This window comes from Amblyomma americanum, chromosome 2, assembly GCF_052857255.1.
Source record: "Amblyomma americanum isolate KBUSLIRL-KWMA chromosome 2, ASM5285725v1, whole genome shotgun sequence".
Classification (NCBI taxonomy): domain Eukaryota; kingdom Metazoa; phylum Arthropoda; class Arachnida; order Ixodida; family Ixodidae; genus Amblyomma; species Amblyomma americanum.
In genome coordinates this window covers 100,535,946-100,561,387 of record NC_135498.1, presented here as the reverse complement: position 1 = coordinate 100,561,387, position 25,442 = coordinate 100,535,946, and the positions used below count along the sequence as shown (strand labels likewise).

The window sequence follows — 25,442 nt, the reverse complement described above, 5'->3', positions numbered from 1 at the left end:
GGATGCGGAACGATATCACGGGCCGCGACACGTTTGAAAAGCCCGCCGCCGAATATTTACGATGACCGATCCTCCCCGCGAGAAGCTCGCGGTGAACCTCCCCGTCCGCTCCAGTCCATTGTGGCTACTTTGCAGCGAAGTACGGAGGATGCGGGGAGATGCGCCGTGGAGAGGCGTGCGTGTGCGTGTGGAGGCTGTGAAGAGTTGGCAGATTTTTCGCTTAGACGACGAAAGAATATAGAAGTAAATAAACGGAGCGCGAAATTTTGAGTTGCTCGCGTGCGATAATGGCCGTTCCTGCAGGCTTCGCTTCAGTATTCTTAGTGATTGGTCAACCCCGCCGTTAATACAGCGAAGCCAGGTGTATCGGCGCTGATTGCTAGCTATCGGCACTGACGTCACAGGCGACACATGTAAACGGATAGAAGGGCGAGACAATGCGGCAAGAAAAAAAGTGTTGCAAAAAATATTACAGCCCTTCTCCGGTATTCAGCGTAGGATTAGTTATGTGAGCTCTACCGCCTGCGTATATTAATTAGTGTGAGGCCTTGGCGTTTGTCTTTTGGCCTGCCCGGATCCTTGAGATCGTTCTCGACAGCGTGTTTTACTCCGACATTCAGGTCAGTTTGTTGGTCGCAGCAGCATGCCATTCATTACTCCTGCGCTTTGTTTCCTACTAACAGGCAAATGAAACTGCGGTACATTTAAAAAATGTTTACACTTTTAAAGGTGTAACGCTCTTGTCCTGCGGCTAACATCCTTATGATGTTATCGTGTGTATGCGCTACCTTGGGGTGTTCATTCATGTTACAAGTGTGTTTATAAACACAACCTGGCATACCTTCCTTACACCTATAACGGTGTAATTTAGAGTGTATGAAGGCGAAGAGAAACATGAAAGAGAGCAGACCTCGTTTGTTCTTTTATCCTTTATCCTGACTATATATGGCTCCATCTTCGTTGCGCACTTTGACTTGTCTACTGTCGGGAATTAACTGGCCCGCCAAAATTTTCTGCGGTGGCTATTCCGGACGCTTACAGTCAAGGCTTACAACAGTTCGTTCACAGTCATCTTCATCATTCAGTCTGCGTACACTGCAAGACATACCCCCCCCCCCCCCCCCTTCTCTATTGATATCCACTTAGCTCCGGGTACTGCACCTTCTCGTTTCAGATTCTGATAATAATAATAATTGGTTTTTGGGGAAAGGAAGATGGCGCAGTATCTGTCTCATATATCGTAGGACACCTGAACCGCGCCGTAAGGGAAGGGATAAAGGAGGGAGTGAAAGAAGAAAGGAAGAAAGAGGTGCCGTAGTGGAGGGCTCCGGAATAGTTTCGACCACCTGGGGATCTTTAACGTGCACTGACATCGCACAGCACACGGGCGCCTTAGCGTTTTGCCTCCATAAAAACGCAGCCGCCGCGGTCGGGTTCGGACCCGGGAACTCCGGATCAGTAGTCGAGCGCCCTAACCACTGAGCCACCGCGGCAGATTACCGATTCAGATTTTAAGAAAAATGGGAACAGCTGCAGCGACCAGCGAAGTTTCATACGCGGTAACTGTGTGTGCCGGGCAGTGAGAAACGCGGCATGCCGCATGCACTACACGAAGCCAAGCGACGTGCGTGTTTTGACATCGCCTTCAGTCCTGTCCCGTGCATGTGCTGTTTTTTAAACACCGCCCTGTCACGGCAGCGCCGTGATGAGCAGTGGCCGGGTTCGTTGCACCTTCAAAGCGAGCAGCGAGCACATGTGTTCTGCAAAGCCGCGCACAACGACAGCGCAGGAAAGCAGCGCGGTTCTAAATTTCGCATCGCTCTCGGTCCAAAACAGTTTTGACTGACAGCGCATTTTCTGATCTCTCTTTTGAGACATGTTCGACGCATTCTGCCCCAGCTGTGCCTGTCGCAATCTGAAGTATTGCCACGTTATAGCTTGCTTCTGGGCTAAAACGCGGCATACGCATAATTTTTTGCAAAAAAATAACGTGACCGTTTCACCTCCTCTCTCTTGGCATATATGTTGGCATACGCACAGTTGGAATATATGACCGGGAGCGCCCACATCTCCGCCTGCCTCAGGTGACATACCCCATCAGTGCAGATACTTTGGTGGGGCGGTCATCGTTGGGCGTGATGTTCGAGCGAAGCAGAAGACAAAGATGATCCAGGACGCATACAGAAGACAAACAGACGAACAAAGATGGACGCCGTGGGTCCTGCTCATTTCTTGTCTCCTGCCACGCCGGAGCATCATGCTCATGACCATCTTATGGGGCATCATGAGGACGTGGTAGGTTTCGGTTGTGAAGGATACTAGAATCGACGCCCTCTACCTCAAAAAGAAAATGCCTCGGGCAGTGATCGCTGCAAAAGAATCGAAGAGAAGCATGCGTGCAAAAACTGAAGGAGCAAGCATCCTCCAAGCAAGCCGAGCCAGCAGACGGCGTCAGGGGGGAATGCGCCGCTGAGGAGGACCACATTCTTTCGGACGAGCCAGGTTCGTTCGCGCCAGCGTCATGTATAGGAGCGACTGAGGGAAAAAGAAATAAATAGAGAAGGAAAAGAATGCAACCATATAAGAGACGTCGACAACGAGGAAGACGACATCCATGCAGCGAACGGGCGCCGCTTGTCTGCGGGCAACAACAACGCAGGAGCGCTCTTTTTTCGCCTGCCGCCCCGTTCGACATCCCTTTTCCCCGGCTTTCCTCTCTCTTTTGTGTGTACACGCACGGCTTTGCACGCGCTAGAGTTCAGGGCAGAGAACGAAGGGGGGAGGGAGGGCGGTCTCTTCGGGCAAGACGTTTGCCTCATGCTTGTCTCCCCCTCCCCGTCTATATGCCGCCGCTGCCAGCAGAGTCCGAAGAAGAGCGGCCGCGTCGCCCGCAGGCAGAAATCATGCAGCGTGCATCGCTCAACGTCAGGCGGCCCTCGTTCCGATGAATGCCGCGTAGCAGCGGCGGCCACCTTGCCTCCGGTGTGTGTACCCGAGGTGGCAGCGGCGGCATAGCTTCCCCAGTCTTTCCTCCGCCGGGATTGCTGCTGCTGCCGCCGCCACTTCTCAGGCGCGCGCTGCTTTTCTTTGTTCTTTTCCCTCGTACACAGACCCCGGGGCAACGCTGCCTCAAAGAAGACGCGCCGGCGGAGACCTTTTCTTTATGTCTTCGCCGTCGTTTGTTCGACTGTGTAAAGAGACACACGCCAGCGGCACCCCCGTAGCGCGAGACAAGAGCTCATCTATCGGCGGCGCGCCCGACTCGTCGTCTCGAAGACGTCTCCGGCGCGCCCCGAGGCCGCGTTGTCGACACTCCCGGCGCCGGGGGTGGTGTTGTGACCGCTGCGCGTAGCACCACCGCAGCCCCCGTGTAGCCCCCGCGTCTCACTCGTCTCGCCTGTCGCGCTCATCTTCGCCGCGGGGGACGAACCCGTTCCGCGCCGCCTCCTCGGGGGCATGCGGGGCACGCGTGCTCGCCTCGCGACCGCCGCGAGCGCCACCGTCGCGAAGCCGCTGGCGTGACAGCCGCCGATGCTGGCCGCCTTGGGTAGAGAATGCCTGCTTAGATGAACGTCGTCGGAGGGAAAGAATCAGGTCCGCACGCCTGTCTGCCTGCGTACTTGCCTGCGTGTCTTGTATTCGGCGGCGTTGACGCCAGTGCACATATAGACAGGGAGCGAAGGAGCGTCCGACAGGTTAACGTAGTCTTCGTCACGGTGCCCTGTGTAATCACAGTGATAATCTGTCTCGCAGTGGGTTCCCTTGGACACCTCCTGTCTGGCCGCTTGCTTCAAAAAAATATTGTCTTTTCTTAACGGAAAGAGAGCTCCACACTTGGCCTGGCGCGTTAACTAGACTACACATGCCAGGTGCCAATTTCACTGTTTTGAATTCAAACCGGCCGAGGTATTCCTATAGTCGTACGCAACTCAGCAACCTAGTAGGCTCTCCAACGAATGGCGTCCACCTGTGGTGACAACGTCATGCTGAACCGCCTTGAACTTGCTACAGCCACCTGCCATGCCATGCTAGCAGGTGATAGACGATTGACCACGATGCCATTGGTTGGAGGGGTTCCTTAGGCGGGCATTTGCCCCTGCGTTCTTGACTTAATTGCCGTCAAAATCTGCGCCGTAAAATGCCCAGTGTAGTGCATGAATCCACTCATACCCTTCCGCCCATGCAGAAGCGTCGCCGGGGCTCATCGACGGCGCCGTTCGTTTAACGACCAAAATGAAAAGCTAGCTGCCTTCACGACTGAAGCACTTGCAACGCTATCTGGCTCAGGACGACCTGGCTCAGGACTACCTATCCGCTGCCTGGCCCAAAATGACATGTTTGCCTCTAGCTCTCTCTATTACGTGGTGTCTAAGGTGCATGCACCTGCAGGGGGTGTGGTCTGCGCGTACACACAACGTATGACAGCGTAGTTTCCGAAGTAACCTCTTCTGTATTACGGCGTATTTAAAAGTTAAAAATGGGCGATTTGCGAAGTATGTATGTGCTGACTATTCAATACTTTCGTTTTCGAATTTGTCCATCGTAACGTATTCCGTCCACATGATTCCCACTATCACGATGCTTTCTTTTTTTTTAATAATAATAATAATTGGTTTTTTGGGGAAAGAAAATGACGCAGTATCTGTGTCATATATCGTTGGACACCTGAACCGCGCCGTAAAGGAAGGGATAAAGGAGGGAGCGAAAGAAGAAAGGAAGAGAGAGGTGCCGTAGTGGAGGGCTCCGGAATAATTTCGACCACCTGGGGATCTTTAACGTGCGCTGACATCGCACACCACACGGGCGCCTTGGCGTTTTTCCTCCATAAAAACGCAGCCGCCGCGGTCGGGTTCGAACCCGGGAACTCCGGATCAATAGCCGAGCGCGCTAACCACTAAGCCACCGCGGCGGGTGTTTTTTTTTTTTTTACGATCGAACTTTCACAGTGCATGCCTCCCTCGCCGTCGCACAGTTGACTGAATACATACGTGTGCATCCTGGCACTATACTGGCAGACTGATTGCGAAGCATGATGTTAGCCCTGCTTTCCGCTTAAACAAAAACAATGCGCTTGGCTTGTATATGAGCCCTGACGACCATAATGCACGGAACTAACGCAATTTAACGTCGCAGATGCGAACAATCTGGCTTTTTTTTTGTATTTTACGGCGAGAGCCGTTAATGGAAACCAACCCCTAGTCGTTGTATGTCGTCGTGTAACTGAAGCCCGTTGCAGTTGTAGTTGGCACGGCTAGACTTGACCTGTCTTACGCCGCTCCGCTTGGGCACCAAGCCAAGACAATCCGAGCCAAAAGTGAGAGAAGTGCCGAATAACGAAGAAGAGGACAAGTTGTAGAAGAAAGAAGGAAAGCAGATGGTGGTGAGAACGAAGGAACAAAACGGCTCTCATTGATTGTTTTAACTAAGTCGTATATAGTGTAGTTTAGCAGTTTTTTTTTTTCGGGCGCAGAAGCTATAGCCACCGGGTACGAACTATAGGCCGGAAATCACGGTATATATGCATGTGATGCGTGTACCGTAGAAGGAGGGTGATATTTTTGTTCCTTTCGTCCCAGCGCACCTATTACTATATCCACGGCGGACATGTTTGTGGGAGCTGAGCTTTAGAAACTAGGCGAGCGCCGCGCGTTGCAGGACTCGGAATTGGAGGCAGGAAGAGAGGGGGTTGCCTGCATGCAGTCATATCGTTCCCGCAAGACTATTATGCCTCTCGGCTCTCCGCAGCACGCCGCGCGCGTCCAGTCTCTTTCATGGGAGGCTTGGAGCGCGTCCCGCGTGTGCCAACGGCCGAGTTAATTAACTCGCTTCGGGATCAAGCGCCTCCGACGTCGTTCTAAGCACGCGTAGAATCAAATCGGCGTTTTCTTTTCGTGCCTGAAGGGAGACGGTCACGTTTGTGACGGGTTGAAGGGGACAAAAAAAAAGAAAAAGAAAACTCAGACCGCAAGCAATTTTCGCCGCTTGTAGGCTGCAAGTTCCTCTTCACCCATCCCCACGTTAAAGACTCTGTTTGTTGTTCTCGAATCGATATCACTGCTGGTGTGTGTACACACTTGCGCTCGCATAGCAAGTCAGACCCGTTCTTGAACCGCTGATGTGGGAAACCTTCCCGCGCGCCTCAGTGTGCAAGTATAGGAAAATGCGTCTTTGGTGCTCTCTATACACAAAACATCCTTAAAAATCCGGCCTTTGTTCACCTCACGCATGTTTATTAACGTCGTCTTGATATATTCCACGCTGTCCGTGCAATAAGTGACGACAAGATGAGGGAAGCAGACTATTTTTTACGCCAAATCGAATGCTATCTGTACAATATAGGTTCCTATATCAGCCGTCATTCAATACTTGCTATATATACAGACGTGCTGAATTAGGGCTGGCAGGAAGATGTGAGTGAATTTTGCCTGGGTCGTGATTCATATAGCATTTAGGAGCGCTGGTCAGACAACAGCTCAACTGATCAAAGCGCACAAAACAAATAAATTCTGGCATTGTTAGGCCGTGAAACATCTTCCTTAGTTTCCACTGTGTCAGAACTGGCCACTCGTATACTGGCTTGTGCGAGTGCAGTCCCCACCTGTACCGATGTTTCCAGCTCGGCATGAAGTCATCTATGCTCGGGCCGGCCGCTGCTCAGGCAAGGAGTGCTATACAGATTGTACAAAGTGCGCTGCCCGAGTACGCAGGAAAAGTCTCCCCTGTTTGGCGCCGCTTCAACCTTCAATTTCCAATTCTCCCGGCGCCGACGCCCGTCCCGCGCTCGCCGCGACCTCGCAAACAATGCCTCGCCAAACGTGTGACCGGCGGCACGTTTCCTTTGTACGCTGATTACACGCCAGCCAAGCCGTGAGAGACGGTACTGTACGCATACGCGGCGCACACACGACACGCGGTTGCATCCCTTGCGTGTACCGCCCCGCACTACTGCGAACCGCAGGGCGCCACCGTGCGGACAACGTGGCGCTAAAGCGGGACGCCCAACGCGCACGACCGCTGCCCTCCACGGCGCCCAATTGAGACGTCCGCCGTACACCGCATCGCGTATACGCTTTCTTTGCAAGAGTTGCGTGCAGCACTGGTCCGCATGTGTAGCATCATGCAGACCGGAGCCGATGACGGCAGTACTGAATTTGAAAGAAAAAAAAATGATGAATTGCTTTTTGTGCAGTGTGAACGGTCAGGGGGAAAGCTGCGGTTTATTCGATGCTTGGGTGAGAACTGACCGAATAAATTTTCACGTTTACTTAGTCAATGTGCTGACACTCTAGGACTGAAATATTTAACATTTAGTCTAGGAATGGCAAAACGCTGATTGTAAGTGACCGGTTCGTAAATGTGATTTCTGCGATCCTGAAGATCATGTTTTACGAGCAGGCCATCACATGTTACGGCTTATTAACAAGCTTGAGCAGAGCTTTTATCACTGTTTCCTATCCGCTTTCCTTGTTTGAAACCTTCTAAAGCGACACTGACGTTCCGTATTGTCTACAGAACTCGGGTGAACTGTTCGTCACATACTCGCCACATTAAACGGTTATAGCGAAAAAAAAAAGAAGTTTGCGCGCATTTCCTTTCACACGCTAACGCAGTGGTCATATGCGCTTCACCGCAAGGTGGCAACAAACCGCAGATGTTTAGCGGTAATGCACGCAACTAGGCCCCCAGGGCAGTCAGCGCGCGCGTCCCATACAGACCGTGGCACCGCCACCGGGAAGGTGAAGCAACCGCCGGCTTTGTAATAAACTCGCGCTGACCGCTCTCTTCCCGACGCGTTCAATGCGCGGGGCTCCTCACCGCGGGGGGCAACACGGGAGGCTTCTGAGCACAGCCGTGTGTAAGCAGCGGGCTGTTTGGAGATCGAAAGCGGGGTGAGGGAGGGGAGGGTGGAGGAAGCGGGGTGGCGGTCACGAGTGGTGTTTGTCCCTGTACCTGGTCGTTCACGAGCCCTCCGCTGAGGCGCACTGTTGTGCAATCATTGGGGCGTGTGGTGGCTCGACCTTACTCTCAACCACACACACCAATACAAAAGCACGCGCACACTGCAGGAGTATACACGTCCGCGCCGACAGAAGCATTTTTGAGCGCGGGACCGTTATTTGGCGTGGCGACGCCTGCGTGCCGCAAGGGCTTCGCCGCGTGCGTTACGAAAAAAAAAGAAGAAATGATGCGGAGCTGATGGAGACGTGAGCAGGATGACGGACTGCAGGTCAGCGACACGGCGGGGTCTGGCCGGCTCCTCCAACTGCACCGAGTGCGTCGGAGGAGCCGGTCGGCTTCTGTTTGTGACGCGGCGAGGTTCCGGTTCACTCAGAAAATTCACACCTTTCGGTCTTGCAGAGAAAAACGGGAAAGAGCAGTTTACCTGACTGTGAGCCTTACCTTTCTCTTGGAAGCTAGTAGTGCAGGACACCAGAAAGAACGACACACAGGAGTGCGAACGTTTTTTGCCCCTATATACACCAGGGCACTGCTTTTTTATTTATTGTTCGCGTTCACGGGATGAACTGTGCGGAGCTCATATTTAAAATAAGCGATAATTACTCACTAGCATCCACCAATCTTTTGTGAATACATTGGATTAACCTGTATTTCATTTAGCGCTGTTTTAATTAATCATTTGCAACTGGATACATGCCCTTTCAAGTATATACAGCTTCAGAGCTGCTGTCGCGCTGCCCTATTCCAATCTGCACAGCCACCTATGCTAATTAACTACGGTAATTAACCACGGCAGTCTCCGTTACACTGCGAACGCTGCTCTTCTTCTTTGTTCTAGCCGCCGCGGTGGCTCAGTGGATATGGCGCTCGGCCGCTGACCCGAAAGACCCGGGTTCGATTCCGGCTGCGGGGGTTGAATTTCCATGGAAGCGAAATTCTAGAGGCCCGTGCACTGTGCGATGTCAGTGCACGTTAAAGAACCCCTGGGGGTCGAAATTATTCCGGAGCCCTCCACTGCGGCGTCGCCATAGCCTAAGTCGCTTTGAGACGTTAAAACCCCACAAACCATTAACCACATTCTTCCGTTCCTTGATTATTTTTTTTCATCCACTTATTTTATCCCGGCGAGCTGAACGGAGAACTGCGTGTCTCCTACTCTGAAAACGAGACTTTACGAAAAGCGAGCACCGAGGGAACGCAGTTAAGGAGAAGCGATAACAAATAGTATGCCAGAGGAAGCTGGTGGAAAGTGTGCGCACGTGTTTTTGCTGTCTTTCTCGTGGATGCTGTTCTTGCCTGTTCTACGTCCAGGCACACTGACATGCTCTATTGAGGGCTGGATAAAGAAGGCTGGGTATCAGGCAGATTTATTTTATTTATTTTATTTATTTATTTATTTATGACATACTGCAGGCCGTGAGGCCCAAGCAGGAGTGGATTACAGAAACAGATCACAAATTGAGCAAAAATACCAAAATGCAAACAGAACACGAGCAGCGGAAAAATGACATGAAAATGCAGAAAACAAGCTAACACAACAAGCAGGAAAAAAAACTAACAATATTCACTTATCAGGTCAAGAGACCGTACACACGAAGCTGGTAAGCTGTTCAATCACTGATGGTTTGCGGAAAGAAAGAGTGCTGAAATAAGTTAAGTCTTTGCAAAGTACGAAGCCGTAGCGGAGCAATTTCTCGTGTAGTGCATACATTTTAAAGCAATGGAAATGACACCTTTCACAATGGGAAATGCAGAAAAAAAAACCATAGGGGAAGATGGGGGAGGAAGGCCCGAACCAAAGCGTGCGCCGGACGCGGGCCAGAACGGAGTCACCCGCACTTCCCGAACCACGCGTAGCAGCTACCCATGCTTGGAAGCAGGAAAGAAAAGAAAATAATAAAAAAAAGGTTGGCGGCAGTGAACGCACAGAGGTGGGCGGGAGGTGGCCGCCCCCTCCGAGCATGGAATACTGTTATTACGGGTGCAAGCGACGACAACACAATAACGGAGCCGGCTGCAGCGCGGGCTTCATCAGAGCCAGCGGGGGCGACCGTTGTGGTCGGGGGGAGCCACCACCAACTGAGGAGGACGGGGAGGGGCGGTCCCGCTGTGGCTCTTTGTGCTACGTGTGAAGTGGTCCGCCACCGCGCGGGCGACCCGTTGTTCGACGCGCACGCGCCGTCACCGTGCTGCTGCGGGGCTCGGTGTGTCTACACACTGCGTGTAATCAGAAGGCGGCCGGGTGGCCAGCAGACCCGCGTGGCGCCGGCCTGTACTTGTAGAGCCGGAGGGTTGGAGAGAGTACTGTTCCGCGGAGCATATAACTGCGGCAATTGTTTTCAGCCCTGTTACCTGCAGAAGCAGCTGCGAGGGCCTCAAATTGCGCTTGCCGGTGCAAGATGTAATTGCGTAGGAGACGTGAAAACGATGTCAACGGGAGAAGCAAACAGTGGAGAATTGTTCACGCACGCGCCATGCGCGGCCGACGGTGAGCGCTCAAGGAGAATTCGTCCAGGATACAGCGGGACATCGTTGAGGATCCAGTTGCATAGATCGATCGAATATGCACTGCATTTGATTAAACTCTAAGCCACAATAAACCGACGACCGGGGCTATAGTTGGTATAGCATTTTTGCAGTCCATGGGTAGCCCTAACTCTGACGAAACGACTTGGGACAGGGACCGAGAGACGAAGAATGCAATGAGCGCTAGTGACGGATTATAGTCAGGGTGAGCCGAACGCGCTGGCCGAGTTAATGGCAATTATTTTTTAGCAAACCAAGCTTGGTAGAGCTTGGCGGAATTGTAGTTCTGAAAACGGCGCCTACCGCACTTCGCCACCTGATTCGCAGATATCTGCATGTGCACACCTTGGTCAGACTGGTACTACGCAGCGTCTAGAAGCCGGTGCTCCTTAACCGCACCCATCTGTACATGGATCGATTAACGAAACATGCGCACGGTGCATTGTGTGTGAACAGCAATGCATAGCTCGAGTCAAGGAGCGTTCATCGATAGAGCAGCTCGTCGATGTATGCAGAAGGAATGACCGACAGGCCTTCTGTATGTGCTGAAGGTGATCTGGCCGTTCTGTGCAGCAGCAGAAGACTTACATTTCGCAGACGCGTACACACCGGCGAACGCGCATTAATTCACTGATCCAGGCAGTGTGCAGGACACTGTAAAGGGCAACATGCATTTATGGACCTGGAGGTGTAAGAGTTGTTTGCAATGCCGCATCAACGGCCACGTCACCTATGGGGAGTATGCGCTCAAACCACCACGGCCGTCATTTTGACGTGGATGAATGGCGGCCAAATGCAGCGCAGCAAGTCTAATCGGCCTATGGCCACCTGCTCCGGCCTGCACAGCTGGAGCTGCGTGTTGTATACCAAAATGCCGCCCGCCATGTCACCCGAATGCCCCTCATAAAAGACCTCTACGCTCTGCAAGGACACAGGCTGTCAGACTGAACTGTAAACAGAGATGCGCACGCACATTTAGAAAGGCTAGACTTCGCCGCGTGTGTAAGAAACAAAGCCCGCCAAATCCGAGAACGTGACGTCAGGAGGCTGCATTTGTCTGGCGCAGCCGAGCTTGCTTCGTTCGGCGCTCCCTGGCTTCCTCTTCCTCCTCGCCCTCCGGCCCCGTTTCCCCACGGCTCGCTGTCCGAGATCTGCATACAAAGGCCGCCGCTGCGGCGGCGGCGATCGCGGGGTCTTCCTTATCGGGCTCCCCCAGGCGAGCCTCCCTTAATCCAGAGACGCGGCCAGGGACGGCTCACGTGCCCGACGTTCCTCTCCCGCCTCTTTTCCCTCGGCTCGTCCCTTATCTGGCGCGTCTCGACCGCTGCTCGGCCTATAGGTGGGGGGAAAATGCTGCGGGCTCCGGTCATTGCCGCCGTCAGCGGACATCCATTGTCGGCCACCTCGTGACGTAACGCTTCCTTCTTTTCTCTCTCTCTCTCTCGTGCGCCGGGAAAAACCAGGGCGAGAGAAGCTTCTTCCGGTTTTCCGCAGCAGCCAGCTGCAGCCGTCGCCTCTCGTCTCGGGAGCTCTCACCGCACGCTGCAGTGTGCGCGCGCGCGACCTTGGCGGCGTTGCTTTTCTCACTCGTGCAGCTGGCGTTGATGGATTCAACGGAACTGGTTCCGCGAGCAGCGAAGGCTGCGAGAGATGACTTTCTTACAGTTCGTGCAATCGCGTAATAGGCGAACAATGCAAACTCCTTCTGCGTCTAGATCTCCGGCGAAGGGCCGTCTAAGGGGACGTGATAAACGAGCAACTACACTTGCGCGGTCCGTACGCGATACATAACCACATCAATTAGCGGATGTCTGTATAGTCAACGAATCGATGGATCATGGTGTTCGTTACCCCACTCGTTTGAAAGCATCCGTGCAATCCAGGCAAAGGGTGTTAATGGTTTTGGATTCGCGTCAGCTCTGCTCTGGACGCGACTCGTGTTGAGCGAATTGTGCGACTTCGCAGTATACGTGTGATATAAGTGCGGCGCATAGACTTACGATGTGCTCTTCACGTGTCTTGTCTGTGCAGGTGTGGTTCCAGAACCGGCGCTCCAAAGAGCGACGCATGAAGCAGCTGAGCACGCTAGGCGCTCGGCGCCACTTCTTCCGCAGCCCACGGCGCGTGATGCGCTCCCTGCGACCCGGCATGTCGCCCGACGGGCTCGACGACTCGCCAGAGATGGGGCCTGGACCGCCCAGCTCCGCCTTCGGATACTTCTCCGGTGAGGAGAGATGTCTTCCCTTATAAAAATTTCTTTACACAGTCTGTAGACTGCCCATAGACTTCTCTCTATAAAGTCTATAGACTTTTATAGCAAATCCTAGAGAACAGTCTATAGGCAATACAAATGTTGTGGACAGTCTATAGACAATCTATAGATACATGGCCATACACTTTTAGTTTACTTTCGTCTAGACAGTCTATAGACTATGAATAGACAAAATAAATATCTATAGGAAGGCAGTAGAGCCTAAAAGAAGTCTATAGACTGCCTACAGACCATTTTTATAAGGCTTCATTTTCTACATATATATTACCATTTCGATGAACGTCCACGCGAACTCAGCCGCACATCTTATACAAAGGAATTAATCGCGCTATCCGATCCGGTACCCCCCTCCCCCCCCCCCCCCCCCTTTCCCTCCAAGCAGTGCAAAATGACATGTTTTTTATATCAGTAACTGTGCGACTGAGAATGCGGTGCTGGGTTCGAAGATTTGACGAAACTGTACCTGTGCATTGCTTTTAAATGTGGAGCACTTCGGTGTTGCCACTGAGCGCTTCAAAAAAATGGGCAGCCGCCGAGGAACCGGCAACACTGTATTCAGTTGAAACTCGTTATAAGAAAGTCGAAGTGGCCCCCCGATTTCTTCGTTATAGCGATACGCACCGTGCTTGCGATGGCCTCGTATGCCAACGGGCTTACCTATCAGAGTGATAACAACATCGTTTAGTGTGCCGCCGATGTGCGTTGCGGGAGACATGCGCAACGAGCGCCCACAGCACGGTTGGATATACACTCTAAACCGCGAATACGCCTATATGGGAGTAAAAATGGACTCCTGTGGCCTTTAGCGCACTCACTTTTATAAAAGGGAGTGCCCTAGCGGACACCCTTTGTACTCCTTTCTGTTTAGAGTGCACGTGCACCAACCGGGAGGAATGTGTCAGCCATAGGAGCGCGTACGCGTTTCTTCCGCGGCCTGCGTAGGCTTCAGTGTCTAGGAAACGGGTCACGGAAGAATACTGTAAAAAACAGGGAGAGGCGTATTCAAAATATTTAGCCCCGTTTTATAGGTTCTGAGGCCGTGACACGGGCCGCTATAAAAGAGAGCAGACGGAGATTTGATCACGAGTTTGTGGGCTTCACCACATGGCAGACCTGTCCTGTGGCGAATGCGTACACCAGACTAAATTGAGGCTTCGATAACGGCCGCCTTTTGGACAACGGAAATTGTTTTGTGGTCTATTTTTCGTCACTTGACTGTATAGAACCAGTGGAGTTTCGATACCGTAGAGCAACGTCTTACTAGGCTACAGCAAGAGCTCTTCCAAAATGGAAGCCAAGCTGGTCACGGAGCCAGAGAGGCAGAGCGCGTTGTCAGTGGGCCGTAGAGGAGGCTGCAGAAGGGAGAAACTGCAAAGGTCAAGGTAGCTCTGCGGAGGCGCAGCATAACGCAGAGGGCCGTGCGCACAGCTCAGCATGGCATACCTCAGCGCGGCGGGATCACAAGTGTCAAACTACATTGAAGAATCCTGGTTCAACCCTGCAAGCAACCCTGCTTCATACATTGCCTGGACGCAGGGACCGTACCGTCGTTCTCTACTGGCCTTCATCAAAGCAGCTAACCCTTTTCCATTCATTTAATCTCTACTACATCATTCATCACACCTTCACCCATCACTGATGCCCTGGGCAATAAATTTCCCTTAAAAAAAAAAAGAACCGTTGAGATGAACGTTTCTTAGAGGCAGCGCTTGAGGCGGCATCAGCTTTCCTCTTGTTCTGTGCGGTGCCCTCGAAATAGCAGGACATACGCCGCGATTTGAACTCGCCACATCGAACAGGTGCGGAAGCGCCGGGCACTGTTATTCAAATCGGCGTATTCAGTGCGAAATTGCCTGTGGGGTTCATGAGGTGCGCTATATCCCGTTGTAGAAAAATTTTCCTTCTTAAAGACGAGATCTGAAGTACATGCGCTTCTATGAGTAACAGCTATTACTTCGTAATAACTCTCGTAATAGTAACAGCTCTTCAAGAGTAATTGATATTACTGCGTTAAATCCATTAATTTCTTATAAACGGTTTCGATATCACTCGCTCAAATCACCAGAGCGTGGTGCACCGCCACTGTATATACATTTCATTACCCATTTCGCTCCAGAAGTGTGCGATGTCTATGAGCGTGAAAAGACATTGCTGGTCTGTAAGAATCACCGCACTCAAACTGTAAAGAGCAATCGCGCTCGTAGAAATCGAGCATTCGAGCCTCTCTTCTTCATTTTCCTGCATGTGGTTGACGCGGAAGCGGGCGATTTGGTTGGCATCTGCACTTTCCGTTTTAAACAGACCCTGCTCCTGCCTCCCCCCTCCCCCTCCTCCCTACTTCACGCGTGCAGCGCCATTCGGCGAGAATTCCGGTCGCCGTCCCGTCGTCCACGGAGCTGCTTCACGAACCGTGTCACCCGTCGCCCATATATAGCCGCGTCGTCATTCCGACAGGACCGCGGGGCGCGTGCCGTCGTTTAATTCGTCCGCGTGCCCGAAAACCCGCAGAGCGAAACTCAAAACGAGCAGTCCCCATTCCGGTGCCCTTCTCCCCCGCGCGCAATAATTCAGGTCGGCCAGCACTGCTTCCCCGAAGGGGAGAGGTGGCTACTGTGCTCCCCACGCGTCCATTCGTGCACCTGCACAAGCACGCCCTGTACGCGCTGTGCGGCGGGAGTGACGGGCTCCCGCGAGGCGCCCAGAGACAAAGCACTAAACGATGCCACACCGCGGGGCAATTCCTCGTCGAGCTTCGACGGAGCGGGAGCGCGCTTTAATCGAGCCCGCATACGATGCGATCCCCGCTCCCCAAAAGAGAGCGCCACGCGCGCGTTCGGGTGGTTCGGGCCGGTCGCGCCGGGTCCCCGGGGAGGACTCTCGCGGCGGGGCCCAAGTGGAGCGTGCGAGAACCGACCCACGCGCGGGCACACCAGCGACCCACTTCTGTATCGCCCGTCGGGGGACCCGATCGCGTATGTATCCGTGTACGTAAACGTTGCCCGGCCGCCACCTTTTCAGGGGGAAAAAAAAGAAAGAAAAAGGCACGTGGCCAATGCCGCTGGCAAACCTCCTGTCTATCTGTGGCTACGTGCGATCGCCCCCAGCCCTCCCCTCGTTTTATACCCTCTGCCATCTTCCTTCGTTATTTTCCCCCATAGTTTCGGACTCTCCCTTTGGCCTTGTGAAATAAACAGAAAAGAAAAGTAGAGCATACTGTGGCAAGAAATGAAGCGTAAATACGGATGGGCAGGAAACAAAGGACCCATGCAGTATATGTCTGACGTGATTTTGTCACCATCAGACCCGCATAGCCCCATTGGGGGCATTTTAGAACAAGAAATGTCAGTCCATCCTCAATTCACATCTCTTACAGCAGCACAACCTGCAATATCACTGATGCAAGGTACATCTGTAACTCTAATGTGATGCGAACACAAAGTGAACACGGGAGGTGGAAGCCCCAGGGAGCTTGCCAACGTTTCACCAAGAGGGAAGTCCTCTCGGTGAAACGTTTGTTTGCAAGAAACCCGTCTACCTGCCGTCTCTCTACCATGTTTCCCATAATGCAAGGTCATTAAGGCGTTAGTAGAAGATGCTGTTAAGACAGCGGTACATAGTGAAATTCACGCCGTTTTGTATCTTAGAAGACGGAACTAGGTTTGCCTCACAGTCGCCATAGGTGCCGCTATATGCATGCCAGAACTATACCGCCTTGTTGACGGTTTCGAGCCAGTTCGATCCTGTTACGGTGCCGTGCTCTTACCTTTATAAGCACCGCTCTTACGCGCTTTCCTCCTCTCGGCTACAGACAGCTCCGCGCCTCCTTCACCGCTGATTAAAAAAAAAAAACATTAAAAGAACGTGACAAACCGGCATTCCGGTTGTCGTGCACGCACCAAGCCAGCCCGGGAAATTCGGGCATGTGGCCACTTTCATTGTTTTCCAAAGATATCGAGTAAACAAACCTCATCGATGGTGCCCTGTCTCCTCGGGCAACACTGCTACTGCTACCGCTGTATGAGCTGAACTTGCAGACTGTTTATAAACTGGTTAAACGCACTGACAAGACAAACGCTGAGGCGAGAGAAACAAAGGAAAAGCTCCGTCCTTTGTCCGACGGTTCTTCCGCACTCGGCGTGCATCTTGCCAATGCGCTTTACCACTTTGGATGAAGCTACAACCCTCACCGCTGCAGTAGACCGTCGATCGACCGGACGCTTCTTCGCTCCTTTCCAAAGCTGATGAACGGGGGACACCTGCGCCCCAGAGGGCGGCCGGCATCGAGGAAGAGGAGAGCTGAGCCGCCTCGGGCGCTCCTTGCGGACCCATTGTCCTGCCCGGCCATCCCCGAGGAGCGGAGGAGGCGGGGCGGACGGGATACGCGCCGCTTGGCACGACGCCCAAGGCCATTATAGGTGTCCTCCTGCCCCAGCGTGCATGCCGCGGCTTGCTCACGCGGGGATAATTCATCGGGACGGGAGGAGGAGAGTGCGCGCGGGAGGGGAATTAATGAGGTGGCGCGTTGAGGCGTCGCAGTGGAGGACCCCTCCGACACCCCTGCTTGGCCGTCGAACGAACTCCCGGGTGCCGTCGTCATCGGTCGGTCGGTCTCGCTCCGGGGAGCGCGGCGTCTCGGATCGTCACCAGCGCCGGGAACCCACAGCATCTGGATCCCTCGGAACTCGAGTGCGCAACGGGAGAGCGAGTGGGGGCCCTGCTTTTCACTGCGTGGTGTACTTCGAAAAGGACCATGTTTACCAAAGACCGCCCGTCCAGTGTAAAATCAGCCATTCCGTATACTGAAATAGCCTAGCCAGGAACTTTAGTGTTTGTGCCGCGTTTGAGTCCCTGCACGGGGAACAGCGAATGACCTCGCACTTTCATATACACCGGGTGTACATCTATTGCTTCCGCTTAACTACGCGGTGGACCAACTCCTTCCATCTGTACACCTTTTCTCGGCGCATGACATTACCTATACCCTACGCATGCAGGAGCGCTCGTTCGGGAGTCGGATGAACGTAGCGTTCTGCTGCGCTTCCGCATCGGGACAGGGCGGCGGGCTGAAGTTCTTGGCGAAGGATTCTGAAAGCCTCCGCTTCCCAGAAACAGGGAAGATTCCGTTCAGGGCACCGCCGTTCAGCGCATATGCCTGCGTATGTAGGGCTGCGGGCATGCATGCTGGGCGGCTTCGCGGTCTCGGCAGCGAGCCCCGGACGTCTCTCCGCCGCCAAAGGAACGCACGGCAAGAAGGATGGGAACCGACCGCGGGATTCGCCCCGGGATTTGTTTTCCTCCTGACAGCCGGGAACAAAGGAGAGCTCTCTCTCTCTCTCTTGCTGGGGGCCGGCTTCCGAGGAAGAAAAGAGCCGACTCACTGTCGAGCGCGAGGCGAACTACAAAGGAAGAAACGTCCAACAAATATAAAAAGGCGACGGCAAAAAGCAGCGGCCGCTTCGACAGCTTGCGTCCGTCTTCTCTGCAGCCGACAGGCCCGCGCGCAGGTCTCCTCCAGACTCGCCTCCATCGCCGCGGCCTCAATCAAGCGCGCGCGAGCTCGGAAACGGAGGCGGAGAGAAGGAAGCGTGGGGAAGAGAGAGAGAGAGACCCTTAGCGCCAAGAAAGGAAGAGAAGAGGCATGTGCACGAAAGGCACGGCATGTGTAGCACACGGAGCAGCGGGTAGAGAGAGGCGGACGGATACGGCGGGAGCGCGAAGGCCCGCTCCGCACCACTTGGGCGATGCACGCGCGCGCCCAGCGCAGAAAGCCGAGGAGGCGAAACGAAAACGCGTCAGCCCCGTCGGCCGCTCGGCGCGCGCGCACGTCACAGGCGCGCGGGAAGGAAGAAAAAAGGCGAGAGCAGCCGCAGCGGCGGTGGCGACCTCGGCGGCAGCAGCGACGTCGACGGGATGACGTTGACGGATCACCGGCGCGGCCCGCAGCAGCAGCGTCGAGTCGCGGCGCGCTCCGGGACTTGGAGAGCTGCGGCCGAGAAGACGACTGCCGCCGCTACTACGTCGAGGGGGCTCCTGGCTGCTACGCGTCCGCTGCTGCTACGGTGGCGCTTGATGGAGGAGCGGGACGCGGCCGCTCGGCCGACCTGCTCCATCACACGCCTCTCTCCTCCGGCCTGAGGAAGAAACGGGCGTGCATGCATTGACCCGCTCAAGAAACGCGTGCACGCGGTGCGCTGCCGCCCCGTGTGTCGGCGGGTGTCCACCGGCAGAGTCTTGTTTCCTCGCGCCCTCCTCAAATGCGCGGTGTGGCCCCACGAGAGCGTGTGCTATGCCTGTGGCAACTCGCGAGGGAACAGGCGAAAACATCTCGTCTTATGGCGCCCCCGAGGGCGACGTGGCGGAGGGGCGCGACCATTGTACACACGGGGGGAACAACAAAAGGCAGGTACAATTTGGAGGAACACTGCGAAGGAGTGGGGGGGGGGGACGGGTCGAGGATGTTGCGCGTGCTGAATCGGCCGGAGCCCTCCCGCGGAGACGCCGTGCCTTCCTGACCGCTTCATCCGAGCGGAGGTCGCGGGTCACGCTGACAACCGGGGGCTTCCCTGGCGCGACCCTGCACTGAGAGACGGCCGCGTGTGTGATATGCACGCACGGGTAACCTGTACGCTCCTGAGACGAGCAGAGCATGTGCGTGCCGCACCTGTTGAGGCGTTCGTTAGGGGTCGATTACCCCGTAGTGTTCATCGGGTACGTAGTGCGCGTGTTCAGCTGCGCCAAGTGCGGACCTTGTGAACGTACAGCGTTCCCAACACTTCTTCTCCTTGCGTTACCCAGATTGCTTTCTAGAGCTGAAAAAAATATCAACAATATACAATGCGGTCGCTTCTGCCGTGGTGCGCTGGCTTGTTCAATTAAAAAAACGCTGCTGTGAAAGATGGCAGCCTATAAGGCAAGCTGGCCGATTGGGTGATAAGGGCGACAGGTGAGGAAGAGGGAGCAGGAAAGAATTTCCCTTCTCAGACTTTCGGAATTAGGTAGCTGGATGTGCTGTGCCTTCTCTTACACAGAAATTTTTTGGAACATTTTTCAACGGGGAGTTATTCGTCAACGCAATAATTTCATACTTCGAAAGATTCCAGTATGGCAATCAATAAATTCCACATAATCCCCCCTTGGCAGGCTTGGATTTTTTTGCTATTAACTTTTCTGCTGTCTTCAAAAACTTTTCCCATTGGTTTTCGATGACAGCCTTAACTGCTCGCTGCCAGCGATGGTCGGGATTTAAAAGTTTGATTTTGCTACGTATAGGAAGTATGGGCCATTACCTTCAATGTTTCCATAACAGTATACCCAACAATATTCCACTGTTGCCCGACGATTAAAATTGATGTAGAAAAATCCTGGACTTGATTCCGACTTGTACAAAAGCGTGTGCCTCGCACATAATAGTGCCGAACATAGCGTCGGCCGCCGACTGTCTGTGAAAAGAAGTTGGCTTCCCCACCACGCCGTGGAGCTACACTGGAAATGTTCCGGCAAGAGTGAAGAAAAGTGGCTGTTGAGCAGACATATGATTGTCAATAATGACGGAGATATAGGCATCAACACTCATTAAGAGGCGCCTGTGAAGTGAAACGATCCAGCCTCTGCTTGAATGGCTACACCGGGCGAGAGTATGAATGCTCTTTGGTGCAGGGAATTGCCCTTTAGGACTGCAGCACGCACCTTCACACATCGATTGACCACCGATAGCGGGAGGGTGATCGTGCTATGTTTTAATGTCCTGCCCTAAGCAGCGTACTCAGTAAATTTCTCAAGCTTTTCCCCTTCGTGGCCATCTGTAAGCCTTTCCCACATGCATGTTTCCGCCACATATGGAAACGTTCATTGATGAAAGCTGCAGTCGTAAGTAGCAGGCTGTGCCAAATAAGTATTGAGAAAAATGACCGCATTTAGTGGCGCAGTCGACAGGATCAAGTTAGCAGCATTCGCTGTCCTCAGTATAGTGTCGTTCAAATGACGTGCCAAAGAAAATGCAAGGTAACAAGACAACGGCTGCGACCAGTACATGTAAGCAAAAGGCATAACAGTGGCAAACAGTCTCCGCGTGTGACGACTGCCGGTTACCTTGCATCGACGCATTACCCTTGGCTCGTGTGCGGCGCCTGGACGAGCACTGACGGGGATCTTATGCATCGATGTTGTGGAATCTTTTCGACTTGGCATGAAAACGGGCAGGCTTTGCTGTCAGATAATTTCTTTTGGTTGCTGCACATGCGCACTTGCTGATACGCAAGAGCTTTCAAGAAGTTGACAGCGCCTCGTCTATAGGTGTACTAGGTGTACTATAGGTGTACTAGGTAGGTCCATTATAGCGCGACTTAAAAAGTGTGGATCGCTGACATCCAGAGTCTAATTAACGTAGAAGATGGCATATAACTGCTGTTGTATGCGCATACGTAACAAGAACCATTTTTTCATCGTTAAGAGCCGTGTGAAAAAAATCTTGAGTGCTTAACACGGCATGTGTGTCAAACTAGACGGGATTATTTGAGCAGTAATGTCTGAGCAGGGTGTTAATTGGGCATCCCGGAGCACAGGCTCTCAGACTGAGAAAGTATTAAAGCCACGCCCGACATTCCATAGCTCCATACGTGGACTGCACATGAAGGCTAGAAAAACCTATGGCGCTCTCGATAAAAAAAAAACAAATTCACGAACGAGTCTGTGCTATAGAACGCGTGGAGTATGTGGTAGTGGTGTTCAGAACAGCTGGTTGTTAGGCGAGTTGGTGCATGATGCAAGATAACAGGTGTGCAGCTGAGGTAGCGCTGCCATTACATAAATAAAACAGCATGGAGCTGTGCTGTGTCGGCTTCACACGCCAGATTTGCAAGGTGTGTCAGCTTGTCTCTGTGTGTCGCTGTTTTCTGCGCTGCGCTGTGATTCTTCGCCACGGATCACAACATATGGCCCGCATCATTATCCTAGCGAATTTAGTGCCGCATACGTGCACGTGCGCACATTCTGGCGCTCGGCGCGCCCCTACTTAGTTCCGCAGCCGGACTGCGTACATACCGCGCAGACGGGGCCAAGGCCTCGCCACTGTCGCTGCAGGCTGCGTGGCCCCAGCGGCTCGTCAGCGCGACGCGTGTCACACGCGGGAAGCGTCCGCGACGTGCTGCGCTACGCAGTCGACCCGAATTTCCTAGGTGCGGCCCGGCGATGTCGTGTCGCGTACGCGCATTCTCACGACATGCACGGCAGTCGAGACCTTAAAATGCTACGCGCTCAGTGGCGACGGTGTTCCATGCTGTCGTATACATGGGCCCTCGGCTGTCATGCCCGATGGGCGAGCAGGGACGGCGAGAAGAGCGCGGGACAAGTTGAGACGCTCATTGCCGCTCATTAATGTGCCAGAGATAAGTAGTTTCTTTGCAAGTGCCAAAAGCGCCTAAATGGGGAACCTTGAGCTTCCGTCAGAACCTTCCTGACAGCGGTGTATACTCACGGCCACACACTGAGTGGTGGTCCTTCCTTATATATAGTACTCACCCGCTTTTATATATTGCAGCCTGGCTGGAGTATACATTGCAAAGAGGGTAAATATTTCAACTTCACTGCAGTGAACTTAATATAGTATAGTCACATCACGAGGCCTGGCTTTTTAAAAGATGTGCAAGCTTGCACCGTAAGATACCGAAGTATATATATATTAGCACGTACTTGTTCGGTGTCTTACAGTGCGAGCTTTGAAGCTTTAAATCGCCTGCTTAATGCACAACGGCGATTCGCTGCTGTTGTTGTTCATTTATGTTTGTCACATCACGCGACGGGAATGTGAACTGACTGCCCTGCACAGTATACCGCAAGTACGCCTTAGCCCGCCGCGCTGGTTCGCTGTCTTCTATTCGGCTGACGGTCACGAGGTGGCGGGATCCCTTACAAAAATTTCTTTACGCAGTCTGCAGACTGTCCATAGGCTTCTGTCTATAAAGTCTACAGACTCTCTATACAAGAACCCTAGATAAGAGTCTATAGGCAATACAAATCCTATAAACAGTCTAGAGACAATCTATAGATTTATGGCCATACACTTTTAGTAGATTTTTGTGTATAGACAGTCTACAGACTATGAATAGACAAAAAAGAAACATCTATACGAAGGCAGTAGAGTCTATAAGAAGTCTATGGACTGTCCATAGACAATTTTATAAGGGATGGCATCCCGTTCGTGGCGACCGCAGGCCAAGTAGAAAAGCGCAACTTTAAACACATCAATGGGTTTCGAGCAGGAGAAAGGGGCAGTGACTCTCATTTCCCGGTGTACATAGGCCTCAACCGTGCCGTAATGTAATTAGTTGTTTTTTTAACGAGCCGCGGTGGCTCAGTGGTTAGGGCGCTGGGCTGCTGATCCGGAGTTCCCGGGTTCGAACACGACCGCGGCGGCCGCGTTTCGATGGAGACGAAACGCGAAGACGCCCGTGTGCTGTGCGATGTCAGTGCACGTTAAAGATACCCAGGTGGTCGAAATTATGCCGGAGCCCTCCACTACGGCACCTCTCTCTTCCTTTCTTCTTTCACTCCCTCCTTTATCCCTTCCCTTACGGCGCGGTTCAGGTGTCCGCCGACATGTGAGGCAGATACTGCACCATTTCCTTTCTAAAAAAAAAAACCCACTAATTTCTCGCGTGTTCGATGCTGGTTTCAGCAGCAGTTTCTCAACACAGGCGAAGTACTAAAACACATGTCTATTGATATTTTCACCCTCTGAAGGGCGCGAACATGGACACGTTGGATCCAACTCGGCGGTGGTTACAACTGCTCGAAAGACTCAGAACACGCAGGAGAACACGTGAAGACATGTGTTTTTCGATCCCATGTTGTCGAAATTAATCCGGAGCTCCTCCTCCTCACCTCCTCACTAGTAGCCCAGCTGCTTCAGTTCGCATGGCACATTTACAGCTACTGAGGGTGCCACAAACAATGCCCTAAGCATGCCCCAGCACTGACGACATATTGGCTTCCGAGGTTTCGCGAAACGTTGAAGAACGGGCCACAGACAAGCAAAACCTCCCAGGCTTCTTCCAGGCGCCGAAGTTCGCGAGAGCATAAATTATTAATCGGTGCAATAATAAGTGCGGCGCCTTGCACATCAAATGTAATTATATGCACCCTGGAGCAACATTATGAACGAGAGTGTGCATCACGGGCCTCCCGGATAGCGAACAGTCATATGCAGCCCTATTAGAAAACAGGGCTATACGAAGGCACAATGCATTGCATAAACTCACTGCTCTGTATTTTGTCGTGGCCACGTACAACTCCGTCGTAGTTTAGTTGTAATTTGCGTCGGGCACTTTGCTTCGTGTTGTTTGTGTTTCCACTGAAAAGCTACCGACGAGACCACGATATATATATATATATATATATATATATATATATATATATATATATATATATATATATATATATATATATATATATATATATGCAACGTGCGTGGCCTTCTGCAGGTCCGTATGCGAGTCACGTGCATGCGGCGAAAGAGTACGACAGCGCTGTTAGTAAAAGGACCGGATCAAGCATTCCGCTTTAATCATGACCGTACATCAACTCTTGAACACGCCGAGTACCAGCGGGTATTTCCCTCTCCGCGATCCACATTTTCTTCCGAGCTGCCGCGAATACGGTGCTGTGGTGCCGGACACAAAATGCTGTCACCACTGTAGCGTTACCTGGAGGGCTTGGGAAGCAAAAACATGTTGCCTCTGGAGAAATGCGCATGGCCAAAGAAAGGTGTACACGAAGCACTCTGGTGTCTTTCTTCCCCCCCCCCCCCCCCCCCCCCCCCCCCCCCTCCAAGTGTGGCGCAGCGAAGTAGTGGCAGTGGAAAATGGCGAAGCGCACGAACGCCTGATCAACAACGCCATTATACATGATTTTTGTTTTCACGGATGCCGCAGTGCGCGCCTGTCTCACGCGTTGTTCGTGCCTTGGCCGTGCAGATTCGTCGAACCCGGCTGACTTCGGCTACGGTCCCCAGGCGGGCTTCTACGACTTCTTTCCCGGGCAGCAGCCTCCACCTCCCCCGCCTCCCCCTGGCCCCGACGGCATGCCCTTCCCGCCCACGGGCTCGGGTCCCGTCCAGGGACAGGGCTCCGGTGGACCCCTGGACTCCCACTCCGGTCCAGGTGCGTGTAACAACTGCACGTGCACGTATGAGCAGATTTACGCCTGCACAGCCGTTTCTGTTCTTCACATCAACAGTTTTGAAGAGCCTGCCATGCCGAATCTTTTCCAGCGAATGTGGAATGAATATGCAGGTGCCAGTTGTATACAGTCGCGTGAAAAGTAAAACGGAGCACGCGAACGGTGGAAAAATTGCATCACATGCGGCGAGGGCGCACGTGGAACACTTGGCTTACCAGTGATTGGTTGCATTTGACTGTCGCCTTAATAGCGGCCCGCGAGCAGCCAGCGCGGTTTTCCCAAAGCTCTCGTGCTCTAGATTTCATGTCAGCCACCTGTACACCGTCAACTTCTTTCCAATGACGTCACTGTTTGCTTCCACGCACGCTGCGACTCTGAGAATGCCGTACGCGTTTAAGGTCAGTTCACAGAACACAGAGGCCATAGAGCACCGCAGTAGAATTCAGTATGGTTCGTGCTGACGCGAACGGGAACTCAGTATAATGCGTTTGCAAGGGTCTGTTCAGTTAGA

At 53.0% G+C, this 25,442-nt stretch overlaps 1 protein-coding gene across 2 annotated transcripts in view; it reads left to right on the top strand.

Moving 5' to 3' along the window:
* The window catches only part of Lim1 (LIM homeobox 1), a 182,972-nt gene that overhangs the window by 154,898 nt on the left and 2,632 nt on the right, over positions 1–25,442 (top strand). For both annotated transcript variants that reach the window (XM_077655008.1, XM_077655007.1), the window contains 2 exons: positions 12,517–12,709; positions 24,727–24,912. In XM_077655008.1, the coding sequence (XP_077511134.1) occupies positions 12,517–12,709; positions 24,727–24,912 (379 nt within the window). The remainder of the gene's footprint in view (positions 1–12,516; positions 12,710–24,726; positions 24,913–25,442) is intronic.